General features: G+C 40.5%; 1 protein-coding gene across 3 annotated transcripts in view; it reads left to right on the top strand.

Annotated features, from left to right (window-relative positions):
* The window catches only part of ATRNL1 (attractin like 1), a 1048037-nt gene that overhangs the window by 476720 nt on the left and 556917 nt on the right, over positions 1-14400 (top strand). For all 3 annotated transcript variants that reach the window (XM_043518640.1, XM_038411471.2, XM_043518642.1), the window contains one exon: positions 9617-9669. In XM_043518640.1, the coding sequence (XP_043374575.1) occupies positions 9617-9669 (53 nt within the window). The remainder of the gene's footprint in view (positions 1-9616; positions 9670-14400) is intronic.

Below are 14400 nucleotides of genomic sequence, written 5' to 3'. Positions count from 1 at the left end.
TGAAATATACTGTATGTTTCAAGTATAACCAAATACTGTAAGTGCATTTGAAAGTAGATACTATTCAAAACAATATATTGGATTTTTTTAAAAGTACAAAACAATTACTGTAATAACTAAAGTACTATAATGATAGAATTAATTCAGGGAATAGGGCTTTTGTAATTGAAACCATATTTCTTGACTTATAAAAAGCAATACACATGCTTAATAGAACAGTACAAAGAATATCAAACTACTAAGTAGAACTGAACTGGAGGCTAGAGTATGTTTTCTTATGAACAAATAAATGCAGATTACTTTAAAAAAACTTTCATTCATTTTTTACGGTGCTGCAAGTGGTATACATTTAAGTGGTATCTTTCAACTGAAAATAGGCACACACAAAAAAGGAAGTATATCAAAATATTTTGTTGCTGTACAATGCATTGTTTAGCTTGGTTTTATATTACAGGCATTACATCAGTTCTTCATGCATTATGCCAGAACAGCTAAAATGGCTAACTGTAAAATTGCATTGTCATATTTCCTTCAGGAGTGTTAAAGGTCAATTCTATAGCTGTTTGCAGGAGTTAATGGTTCTTAGAGACAAAAATGGATACTTATGTGAGATTATATCGCAAAAAAAGTACTAAAAATGCAGTCAAATTTTTTCTTATAATTCACTCTTTTTTCAACATCTCTATAAGCATTTATATTTACATTGCTTTAGACATACTGTATGGATATTTTCAAGTTATGTGCACTTGCTTTTTTGGTGTATGTATTTATTTTTATTTACATCAAAGTTGTGTTGTATGACATCCTTGGGATGGGAATCAATGAAGATCCAGTCAACTACATGCCAGTGGAAGGCAATTTGGTCTGATAGACAAGCCACTGAATGGGGAGACCTGGGTACTGTGCCTGCTTTTGTCTCTGACCTGCTCTGTGACATTGGGAAAGCCACTTCACTTAATGTGTTTCTTGTCACCCCTTGTCTGTCTTGCCTATTTAGGTTATAAATTATTCAGGGTGATTGTTTCACTACATGCTTGTGAGAAATGGCTAGCACAATGAGCCTTATAGTTGCTACTATAACACAAATAATAATTATAATAAAAGATCTGCGTACTTGGGGAGTGAGGAATCCATAATCAAGGACAGGATAATTTGACATGTGGAAATATTAGATTTAATTAAGGATAGTTAGCATGGATTAGTAAAAAGAAGATCATTAACACAAATCTGATGAGAAAGATTATTTGAAGAAAAAGAGGAGAATTCCAAAAAAAGTATTTTCCATTGATCAGTACAGATAGATTATGCTTTACTGATGTGGAATTCAATAAACTTTGAGTAGTTTCCTGTTAGAAATAATACATTTGCTTTGTCACAGAATTATTTTTCACGATTAAATGTTTGAAGGAATCCTGTAATTAAATACCTCTTCATTTCACGGTAAGAAGTTATTTGTGTAGTTTTATGGGTAAACACAGAACAGTTCAGTACAAAGTCTTACCAAACAAATAACGGGTTCTTAGATGTAAAGTGCTTACTTTTAGGTCATAGTCTGAGACAGCAGATGATAAAAACAGTACAATACAAAAACGTGCATTTGGACAGGCATTGTAGTCAGAATACTTCAAAGTTGTGAACATTTAAATCACTGTGATTCCTAAAGTGGGCAACCTTATATGTGAATCTTGAAACTTTCAAGACTGTTCAGATTTAAGAAGGTTTTGATTATATTTTTTCTATAAAGCATTAAGTCTCATAGATTCAGATCAAGGAATTTACAATCTGTGTAAGCTGAATTGTCCAGAAGTTTTTCCTTTTTATTTTATAAAACTAAGGACTTTTGTGTTCCGATATAAAATAAGGTATTTTCTGAATATTGCCTAACTTGTAATCTAATTCTATCTTTGAAACATATAAGGGCCAGAGCAATCAAAAATGTCCTGTTATCTCATAATAACTTGCATCATGTAATTATACCTGTTATACAATATATAGTCTTGCTACTGTAATAGAGAATGTTGAACAATCTTAATGACAGGGAAAGAAAAGCAGATTCTTTAAAATGCTCCATTTTAAAAAGAAAATAAATAAAGCATTGTGCCTTAACTCTTCTTTTCAAAATTGCCAATTTAAAGATATTCCCAAAAACTGGATGTAATTTTATATGCCTATGTTCAAGCTATGAGACTACGTGAGAAATCAAGGTACTGAAAGAGCTTTGCCATCTTTGGATGAAAGATCAAGTACAGTAGTAAAAAGTACTATTATTGCCTCTGCTCATCATCTCCAGATCGATGTATTGAGGAGAGCCCTCCATGACTCCAGTATCTGTATTAAGGAACTAGAAGAGATTGTAGACTGGGGTTGGGGCTGGAGGCTGGTCAAATACATCATCCTTGTCTGGCCCCATTGAGTTTATGCAGAAAAGTTAAAGTCTGGTGGTATATTTTCTGTAGAGCTTCCCCCTCCCATGGATCTAACGCTACCTTGGAGCCAGGAGGAGAGGCCATAGCAGAGCCAGAAGATTGCAGATCTGAGGGCAAGATGTCTTCTTCAGGGGTTGAGGTGGGTGGGAAAACATTTCTTCTGCTGAAATGGTTAGGGTGGAGTTTAGTGGAGGGATCCTTGTGGAGATTTCATTCATTGAAATCCACCCACAGGCTTTTCTATGAGAGTGGAGAGTTTTTATTATAGGCATGTCTGTAGCACCAGCTACAATCAATGTGCAATCAATTTGCGAACAGGTAGAAGATAATAAGGTGAGAAGTAACAGTCATCATGGATCTGTCAAGAACAAATCATGTCAAACCAACTAATAGCTTTCTTTGACAGGATACAAGCCTTGTGGATGGGAGGAAGCAATAGACATGGTATATCTTGACTATAGGAAGGCTTTTGATACCGTCTTGCATGGATGACTTATAAACAAACTAGAGAAATACAACCTAGATGGAGCTACTATAAGGTTAGAAAACCATTCCCGGAGAGTAGTTATCAGTGGTTCACAGTAATGCTGGAAGGGCATCTCGAGTGGGCTCCCTCAGGGACCAATTCTGGGTATAGTTCTGTTTAATATCTCGGTCATTGATTTAGAGAGAGTACACTTATAAAGTTTGTGGATGAAACCAAGATGGGGTGTGGGGGAGAGTTGCAAATGCTTGGAGGATAGGATTAAAATTCAAAATGATCTGAACAAACTGGAGAAATGGTCTGAAGTAAATAGGGTGAAATTCAACAAGGACAAATGCAAAGTAGTCCACTTAGGAAGGAACAATCAGTTGCACACATACAAAATGGGAATTTTTTGCAGTAGGATTTCTGCTTCCTAGGCAGTAATGGATCTGGGGGTCCTAGTGGTTCACAAGCTAAATATGAGTCAACAGTGTAACACTGTTGCCTAAAAAGCAAACATCATTCTGGGATGTATTAGCGAGAGTTTTGTAAGCAAGACACAAGAAGTAATTCTTCCGCTCTACTCCATGCTGATTAGGCCTCAGCAGGGGTACTGCATCCAGTTCTGGGTGCCACATATCAGGAAAGATGTAGACAAATTGGAGAAAGTCCAGAGAAAAGCAACAAAAATGATTAAAGGTCTATAAAACATGACTATGAGGGAAGATTGAAAAAATTGGGTTTGTTTAGTCTGGCGAAGAGAAGACTGAGAGGGGACATAACAGTTTTCAAGTATATAAAAAGGTTGTTACAAGGAAGAGGCAGAAAAATTGTTGTCATTAACCTCTGAGGATAGGACAAGAAGCAACGGTCTTAAACTGCAGCAAGGGAGGTTTAGGTTGGACATTCGGAAAAAAATCATAACTGTCAAGGTGGTTAAGCATTTGAATAAATTGTCTCGGGAGGTTGTGGAATCTCCATCATTGGAGATTTATAAGAGCAGGTAAGACAACCCCCTGTCAGGGATGATCTAGATAATACTCCTGCTATGAATCCAGGGGACTGGACTAGATGACCTCTTGAGGTTCTTTCCAGTCCTATGATTCTATTGTTAAGGTTGTCTGACACTGCCCATGATAAAGACCCTGTGTTCAGTGGCTTATAATTTTGTCAGACTTTAATTGAGGTAAATTTACTATGCCAGATATCTGCCTCTCACTGAATTTTTTGGGGAAATTTGAGCCAAAATAGTTCAGCCATTTTCAAAAACGAAGCCAGGGAAAAATACGTTGGTGTACCCATGTTAAAAAATTAAGACTTTTTCTTCGAATATCTCCAGCACCTTCGTGTTTGAAGCAAAAACTTAACATTTGACAGAGAGTGGACTTTGTGTCAGGGATGCGCCTTATGTCATCCCCATAAAAATCTGGAAAGATTTGGCCACAACATTTTTTGAAAAATGATATTTCTCTCATGCTCAGTGGAAACACCTTTGATTTTTAGCAGGGAAACTCTTGAAGATTCTATTCAAACTGAGCATTCTTGAGCCTCTCACAGCTCTAGTTTTGACCAGACTTCACTTGAGCCTTCCACAGAGAGCAACTGAGTTTGCCCCATTCTCTCACATATCCTACCTAAGTGACTGAGCATGCGCCAACACAGAGCTATAGGAGTTAAGCTGGACTTAGCCTGGAATGCCTGTTTGCAGCTTTTCCAGGCGGGAAAAGGGCCAAGTACTGGAGCTGAGAGGAGGGAGTCTGTTACTCTCACACACTCTGTGACCCTCCTGCTGGCACAGAGGCTGTTTAGAGGAGGAAGCTGTATGATTTGAAGGCAGAATGGACAAAAGCCAGAGCCAGGGGAGGGAAAGGAGTAGATAGGGATAAGTAGTCTGGTGTGATGGGGGCTGGACATGAGGAGAGGAACTGTGATTGGGAGTTGTGGGAGTCTACCACTGATTTAGCAAGGAGACTCGGTCCATAAACTGGGGACAGAGAGGAGGCAGAAACTGGATAGGCAAAGACACTGGGATGGGAGTTGGGGAGGAAATGGGAGGAGGAACCTGAGGATCAGTTGGCTAGCAATGAGATCAGATGATGATGTGTGGGAAGGATGCAGACTGTCTGGACAAGGAGATTGGAACTAAGAACTAGCATGACGGGGAATGGAGTCGGAGGGAAGGGGAAACATCTGACATCGAGGTGAAATATGGGGAAATACCTGAGATTAGCTGGGCAGAGACTGCACCAAGAAACCAAATAGGGGAAGACTGGGATAAGGAGCTGGGGAGGGAGTAGAGGGAGAGAGACTGGGTGAGTAGCTGTGGGACTAGGAGTGTCAGGGCAAGGAGACTGGGACTGGATGTGTACAGGCAGAGTGACTGAGAGTTGGAGGGAGGTGGGTACTGGGACTCAGTGAGCTCAGAGGGGAGAGTAGGACTGGGTGAGCAGAGAGAGATTGGGACTAGGAAGAGAAGCTTGAGTAACAGAGACCGAAACTGTGCGGACAAGGTGCCAGGAGTAAGAAAGAAACAGGACAGAGACAGGGTGGAGGAGATGGTACTGAAGGGATTGATCTCGGGGAAATAGAAGAATCTGTGCCCACTAGAGCACACTTCCCTCCAGAGTCTGGAATTAAACCCATGATTCCTGAATCTCACCATTCAGCAATTAACTGAAACCAATTAGCAAGCAGTGAGTCTCATCCCCTTCTAGTGCTAGTCCACATAGAGGATGACATCCTACTGTTGCTATCACTTACTATGTTACTTCAAGTGGCAGAGGTCTATGTAGCGGAGTCTGATTAACCATCTGGGTGTCAGTGTGATGCCACATGAAGAAATTTTTTCAGCAAATGAGGAAGGGGTTCTATAGACAACAGTCTTTTTCAGGTTTCAGAGTAGCAGCCATGTTAGTCTGTATTCGCAAAAAGAAAAGGAGTACTTGTGGCACCTTAGAGACTAACAAATTTATTTGATTCAGCTCACAGTCTTTTTCACTACACATCTCTGATTCATTGCCAGAGCAGGTCCAACCTGGTCACTGATTGAAGCAGGGCTCCTGTGGAAAATATATCTGATCAGGCTTGCCGACTGGAATTCTGGGTCCCAGGGCAGAACAGTCAGTGGGTCCCCACTGGTGCGCTGCTGGGCACGCACTTCCGGCACAGCCAGGGCTTCCACATGTCTGCCTGGCTGCCTTTGCTGCCACCCGTACCACCCCGTGCACGCCTAGGAACATAGCCGCTGACTTCCAGATTTCCTGAGGGGTGCCCCCTCCACTCCATCCTAGGCTCCTTCCCCCCATCCCTTCCATGAGGGCACCCATATACAACTGGTGCCTCCCCATAGTGCGGGGGCATGATTTAAAGGGCAGATCACATGTAGTCCCCTCTGTGCCCAGCCCAGGGTCACCGTGCTCTCCCACCCCATGTTACCTGCGGGGAGTGGAGTGGGGAGGACACTTTGTCTTCCTGCTGAGCCTGCCCCCCTTCCCCGCCCTTTCTGCTGTTCTCGCTGGTGGCAGGAGTCCAGGCCGGGAACAGGTGGTAGCTGCTTTTAATGCTGGCCCCTCCCGATCTCTGCTCTGCAGCCTTCCCCAGCAGCTGCCTGAGAGAACCTGGCTGGGGAGGAGGCAGCTGCCACTTCCCACCCAGCTTGGGTTGTGCTCAAGAGGTCTGCCCCACCTCTTCCCATCCCCTGCTCCTCCCCCTCCCCCAGTGCCTCCGGCAGGCCACCAAACAGTTGACAGCAGTGGATGGGAGGCACTAGGGGGGACGGGAACAAGCTGATCGGGGGGGCCCACTGCTCTCGGGAGGTGCTGGGGGGGGATTTCTGGGCAATTGCCTCTTTTGCCCCCTTGTCGGCAGGCCTGCCTGTATTATAATGAACACACAAGGGAGGTGAATCAAGGTTGCATAATGCTTGACTGAGTGCTTGACTTTGTGACGTGAAGTCTGAGTGCTTGACTTTGTGACATGAATAATGTTTCAACATTGTTTTTGTGTGTAATACAATATGTATGCACTTAGTAAATGATGAGGTTACTGAGAAGATGAACAAAAAATAACAATTTTGGAATGCTGTGTCTAGCATAATACTTTTCCTGGAGTGCTAATTTTAGGAAGTTTTTAGCTATACAGAATGAGAAATTTGCCATTAAACTGTAATTTGCAACAGTTCTTTCAGGACAATGGGTGCTATTCTCTTCTTCTTTGGTACCTGAAGCTGTTTGGAAAGTATAATAGGCAAACAAAACTCTGAAAAGCTGCATTAATTCCATGGGAGAATCAAGTTATGTTGTAAATGCCATTGATGCTTATTTTCTTCTATGATGTGGTAACAAATACTCACTGGTATTTTCCCCCATTTTTGAATAAAATGAGCACAATAACAACCAAATATTATGTTGGAGAACTATTAAGGAGAACAACTGTAAAACAGACTTGAGAAAATTAAAACTTAAATTGTTTTTCTCATAGGAGTTAAGCTGTTATAAATAGAGTATACTCCAGATTCAGGAAATTGCTAGATGATATGACATCTAAGTTAAGCAGTTTTTCAATATTGCTCATAAATAAAATAAATCTAATGCAACAATCTCTTGCAACCAAAGTTTCTTGAAGAGCACAAAGCAATAAAAAAACAAAATGACAATAACTGCCTGATCCAGACCTTCCCATAGGGAAAACGTTCTATAGACATTAATAGAAAATGATAACCTTTCTCTTGGTTTTCTGAACCATCCTATACAATTTAATAGAAAATTATAACTCTGCTAGAGAATTCTGTGGAATGGTTCATAAACCAAGAGAACGGTTATAATTTTCTATTAAATTATGTAGGTTTTTAGAGTAATTTCTTATAATCTTATTCATTTAATCACTATGAAATTCTGTAGGTTATTTCATAAGAGTTATAAAGCTGAAGAGAACAACTTATTTTATAAATAGGACAGGGATATTTTTCAACTTCTGGCATTGATATGCCTTGTCACCTACACAATAGCTACTGCTCCATCTTATTTAGCAATAAAAGTAACTACCTAAAGAAATTAATCAATAAAAGGCTGGTTGCAACACACTTTGACTATGAGGATCTGTTTAGAGACATCTAGGGTATCCTGGGTTTTGTTTCAAGTTCTTACTCGTTTAATTATTTTTATTGTTGTAAATTATAATTAATCATGATTTTCTCAGTGCTCCAAAAATGAATTTGACACCTAACACAAACAAAAATATTGTTCCTGCCCACTCTAAGAACTCACAATTGAACTGCAACATAAGTGAAAATGATAAACAGAGAAAAGAGGAAGAGTAAAAGTTATAAGAGGTCATGGTTATGTAGTAAGGCAAGAACACCTCTGGACAGCTCCATTTTTTATTCCCCTACTTCTCACAGGCAAGATGGCAGAAGTAATATTCAAGGAGGGATTTGAATGCGATGGGGAAGGTGACTTGAAGGCATTCCATGTACAATGGGTCACGTGAGAGGAAACAAAAGAGGCATTGAGACTTCTGGAGCATTGGTAGTAGGAGCACTGTTTATTTTCAGCTGCTTAAGGGCTACACTGGGCATAGATGGAAGAGAATCATGCAGTGGAATAGAGAGTTGAAATGGAGCTTTTCACAGTTAGGTTAGGGTCTCTTGGATTTTGGTTCCTGGTGCTCAGTGTAGTGCAGGGGCTCTGCCACAGATGTTACCCTCTGGGAGCAGGTGGGTGGGAAATGGGTGGTTAGTGGCAGGGAGCAGGTAAAATCATGGCTTCTTCCTTTGTGTAGCACTCTCTGCTGGTTAGCAGAGCTAGCTGAATACATGGGGGAGTATGCTGCACCCCAAAAAGGGGTGTTGCAAATTACTATTACCCCCTTCAGCATAACAGGAGCTTGGGCAGAATGGTGCAGCTGAAGGGTGTCCACCACTTCCTCTGGACTGTAACCTAAAGCCATAGTGTAGGTCTTTGGGTTCTGTATTTTTCTAGAAAAGTCTATTTCTTGAGATGTGTTTGAATTGTGACTGCATACATCTGAGTAGATGTTGGTTATACATTAGCAGTGAAATAAACATAAAAGTTATGACCTAAGAATATTCATAAATGTTTTTTGAACAATCTCATTTATTATTTGTATCCTACATCCCTACAGTGTGTGTAATCACACCAAAAATGGCCATTCCCCCCATTTCTGCCATGCTAAGAAGTGAGTTATGGAGAACATGAAGGGGAAGTGATGATAGCTGTAATTTACATCAGATATAGCAAACAGGATATGAATTTTGAAAGGGACATGGCATTTTCTTTATTTTGCCTCTGCCAGTGTTGTTTTAAAACAGATTATTTTAAAAAATGGTTTTATTGTTTTTGGGTTTTAGACTATTTGGTTGAAACTATGCATGTTAACAAAGAATAACTGTATAGTATATTACTGCTGTAGAACAAAACAAAATGAACGATGTAACAATTTTGAAGATTTTGAAGTCTCATCTTAACTTCTCAGTATATACATTCCAGATCTCAAATTACCTTTGAATTTAATACATAGCTAAAGTCAGTGCTGTTTCATTTGTTTGGAATGATATCTTATATCAAATGTCTTAAACATTTACTTATCCTCACCTCTAATAAGTTAAAACTGTCCCCTTACATTTGGGAAAAAATGTTCACTCTAATTTTGTATTAAAATTATAAAATGTGTTTAACAGTAATTCAGTTCATTTTTATTTCTGCAGCTGTGACTCTGAGAACAGGTACCTTGGAAATCCACTCAGGGGAACGTGTTACTGTGAGTATTTAAATGTTTCATTTTCTCTAATCTCACAAATTAAGCACTGTATACATAAAATAGTGGGTGTCTTTCCACTCTAAAAACAAATTAGACAGAATGCTTGGTGGATATTTATTTTTTGATATATAAAGAAAATGCCCATTCAGGCCTCTCTAGGTACTTGTGAATTTATTTAAAACACCAAGAACTAGGCAAGTCCCCTCAATATTGCAGCTGAAACTGAACACATTGAAACTTGCTCCCTCAGGCAAAGGCCTGAATGAACAGCTAAACACTTGCATCATACACTCTAGATCAACATGCAAAAGCTCAGTCTGCCCAAAGAGGGAATATGACTATATCGTGGCTTCTAAACCACAACTCATGGTAGGGAAGTGGAGAGGGGCAGTACTATAGCAAGATCCCCTGTGGGCAATACGTAAAACCATAAGAATGGCTCTACTGGGTCAGACCGATGGTCCATCTAACCCAAGATCCTGTCTTCTGACAGTGGTCAGTGCAAGCTACTTCAAAGGTTCCACTCAGAGGTTTAGGGACACCCAGAGCTTAGGTTTGCATCCCTGACCATCCTGGCTAATATCCATTAGTGGACCTAACCTCCATGAACTTACTTATTCTTTTTTGAATAAGTTATACTCTTGACCTTCACAACATCCCCTGGCAATGAGTTCCACAGGTGGACTGTGCATTTTGTGTAGAAGTATATCCTTGTGTTTGTTTTAAATCTGCTGCCTATTAATTTCATTTAGTGTCCCCTAGTTCTTGTGTTATGTAAAGGGGTAAATAACACTACTATTCACTTTCTCCACACCTTTCTTGATTTTATAGACCTCTATCATATCGCCCCTTGATCATCTTTTTTCCATGCTGAAGAGCCCCCGTCTTTTTAATCTCTCATTTTATATAGCAAAAAGAAAAGGAGTACCTGTGGCACCTTAGAGACTAACAAATTTATTAGAGCATAAGCTTTCGTGAGCTACAGCTCACTTCATCGGATGCATTTTACCTGTCATTTTATATAGGTTTCAGAGTAGCAGCTGTGTTAGTCTGTATCCGCAAAAAGAAAAGGAGTACTTGTGGCACCTTGGAGACTAACAAATTTAATTATTTATTATAAGCTTTCGTGAGCTACAGCTACAGGTACCTGATCACTCTCGTTACGGTGTGTATGGTAACACCCATTGTTTCATGTTCTCTGTGTATATAAAATCTCCCCACTGTATTTTTCCACTGCATGCATCCGATGAAGTGAGCTGTAGCTCTCGAAAGCTTATGCTCAAATAAATTTGTTAGTCTCTAAAGTGCCACAAGTACTCCTTTTCATTTTATATAAGCTCTTTAATACCCTGAATACTTTATGTTGCTCTTCTCTCTATACCTTTTCCAATTTTAATATATTATTTTTGAGATGAGATGAGACAACCAGAACTGCATGCAGTACTCCAGGTTTGGCCTTACAATGTATTTATATAGTGACATTATTTTATTTTCTCTTATTATTGATCCCTTTCATGATGATTCCTAACATTCAGTTAGCTATTTTGACTGCTGCTGCTGCACATTGAGCAGATGTTTTTAGAGAACTGTCCACAGAACTGTCCACAGAACTGTCCATGACTCCAAGATCTTACTTGAGTGGTAACAGCTTATTTAGATCCCGTTATTTTATATGTATAATTAGGATTGTTTCCAATGTGCATTACTTTGTGTTTGTCTACACTGAATTCATCTGCCAGTTTATTGCCCAGTTGCCCAGTTTTGTGAGATCCCTTTGTAACTCTTCACATTCAGCTTTAGACTTTCTTGATTTTTTGCTTCCTCACTGTTCACCTCCTTTTCCAGATCATTTGTGAATATGTTGAGCAGCACAGGTCCCAGTACAGATCTTTGGGGGATCCTGCTACTTATCACTTTCCATTGTGAAAACTGACCACAAAATTTATTCCTACCCTGCTTATGTTGTTGAAGAGCCTTTGGTGGGGGACCTTCTCAAAACTTTTTCATAGTCCAGGTACACTCTAACAGGATCACCCTTGTCCACATTGACAGCCTTAAAATATTTGAATAGATTGGTGAGACATGATTTCTCTTTAAAAAAGTCACATTGACTCTTCCCCAGCATAATATGTTCATCTATGTGTCTGATAATTCTGTTCTTTACTATAATTTCAACAAATTTGCCTGGTACTAAAGTTAGGGTTAAGGCCTGTAATTGCCTGAATTGCCTCTACAGCCTTTTTAAAAAATTGGTCTTACATTAGCTATCTTCCAGTCATCTGGTATAGAGGATGATGTAAGCGATAGGTTACATATCAAAGTTAGTGTTTCTGAGATTAAAAAGACTCAGTTGTGGGAATCTTCCTCACATCCTCTGCAGTGAAAACTGATGCAAAGAATTCATTTAGCTTCTCCACAATGATCTTGTGTTCCTTGAATGCTCCTATAGGACCTTGATTGTCCAGTGGCCCCAGCTTAGTAGTGATTGAACATCTAACATAGTGAATACCAGTGAAAATAAGGTAGGATCCGAGGCTATGATAAGGAAAGAATAAGTTAAAAATTACTTAGACAACTTAGATGTCTTCAAGTCACCTGGGCCTGATGAAATACATCCTAGAATACTCAAGGACCTGACTGAGTAGATATCCGAGACATTCAAAATTATCTTTGAAAAGTCATGGAAGACAGGAGAAATTCCAGAGGACCAGAAAGGGCAAAATGTAGTTCCAAGCTATAAAAAGGGAAGTAAGGACAACCCTGGGAATTACATACCAGTCAGCTTAACTTTAGTCGCTAGAAAAATAATGGAGCAAATAATTAAGAAAAGGAGTTTCTTAATTTTGCACTGACCTGTAAGATAATAATGTGATAAGTAACAATCAGCATGGATTTGTCAAGAACAAATCATGTCAAACTAACCTAATAGTTTTCTTTGACAGGGTAATCAACCTAGTGGATGGGGAGAAGTGGTAGATATGGTATATGTTGACTTTATTAAGACTTTTGATACTGTCTTGCATGATGCAGTGCTGGAGGAACCAACTAGGGGCAGAGCTCTTCTTGACCTGCTCCTCACAAACTGGGAAGAATTAGTAAGGGAAGCAAAAGTGGATGGGAACCTGGGAGGCAGCGACCATGAAATGGTCGAGTTCAGGATCCTGACGCAAGGAAGAAAGGAGAGCAGCAGAATACGGACCCTGGACTTCAGAAAAGCAGACTTTGACAACCTCAGGGAACTGAGGGGCAGGATCCACTGGAAGAATAACATGAGTGGGAAAGGAGTCCAGGAGAGCTGGCTGTATTTTAAAGAATCCTTATTGAAGTTACAGGGACAAAGCATCCCAATGTGTAGAAAGAAAAGTAAATATGGCAGGCGACCAGCTTGGCATAACAGTGAAATCCTTGCTGATCTTAAACACAAAAAAGATACTTACAAGAAGTGGAAGATTGGACAAATGACCAGGGAGGAGTATAAAAATATTGCTCAGGCATGCAGGAGTGCAATCAGGAAGGCCAAATCAGACTTGGAGTTGCAGTAAGCAAGGGATGTTAAGAGTAACAAGAAGGGTTTCTACAAGTATGTTAGCAACAAGAAAAAGGTCAAGGAAAGTGAGGCCCCTTACTGAATGGGGGAGGCAACCTAGTGACAGGATGTAGAAAAAGTTAATGTACTCAATGCTTTTTTTGCCTCTATCTTCACGAACAAGGTCAGCTCCCAGACTACTGCACTGGGCAGCACAGCATGGGGAGGAGGTGACCAGCCCTCTGTGGAGAGAGAAGTGGTTCGGGACTATTTAGAAAAGCTGGACGAGCACAAGTCCATGGGGCTGGATGCGCTGCATCCGAGAGTGCTAAAGGAGTTGGTGGATGTGATTGCAGAGCCATTGGCCATTATCTTTGAAAACCCATGGCAGTCAGGGGAGGTCCTGGGCGACTGGAAAAAGGCTAATGTAGTGCCCATCTTTAAAAAAGGGAAGGAGGAGGATCCGGGGAACTACTGTCCAGTCCATCTCACCTCAGTCCCTGGAAAAATCATGGAGCAGGTCCTCAAGGAATCAATTCTGAAGCACTTAGAGGAGAGGAAAGTGATCGGGAACAGTCAGCATGGATTCACCAAGGGCAAGTCATGCCTGACTAATCTAATTGCCTTCTATGATGAGATAACTGGCTTTGTGGATGAGGGGAAAGCAGTGGATGTGTTGTTTCTTGACTTTAGCAAAGCTTTTGACATGGTCTCCCACAATATTCTTGCCAGCAAGTTAAAGAAGTATGGGCTGGATGAATGGACTATAAGGTGGATAGAAAGCTGGCTAGGTGTCGGGCTCAACGGGTAGTGATCAATGGCTCCATGTCTAGTTGGCAGCCGGTATCAAGTGGAGTGCCCCAAGTGTCAGTTCTGGATCCGGTTTTGTTCAATATCTTCATTAACGATCTGGAGGATGGTGTGGATTGCACCCTCAGCAAGTTTGCAGATGACACTAAACTGGGAGGAGAGGTAGATATGGTGGAGGGTAGGGATAGGATACAGAGGGCCCTAGACGAATTAGAGGATTGGGCCAAAAGAAATCTGAGGAGGTTCAACAAGGACAAGTGCAGAGTCCTGCACTTAGGACAGAAGAATCCCATGCACCGCTACAGACTAGGGACCGAACAGCTAGGCAGCAGTTCTGCAGAAAAGGACCTGGGGTTGCAGTGGACGAGAAGCTGGATATGAGTCAACAGTGTGCC

This window comes from Dermochelys coriacea, chromosome 7, assembly GCF_009764565.3.
Source record: "Dermochelys coriacea isolate rDerCor1 chromosome 7, rDerCor1.pri.v4, whole genome shotgun sequence".
NCBI lineage: Eukaryota > Metazoa > Chordata > Testudines > Dermochelyidae > Dermochelys > Dermochelys coriacea.
This window is presented reverse-complemented; position numbering and strand designations above follow the sequence as displayed.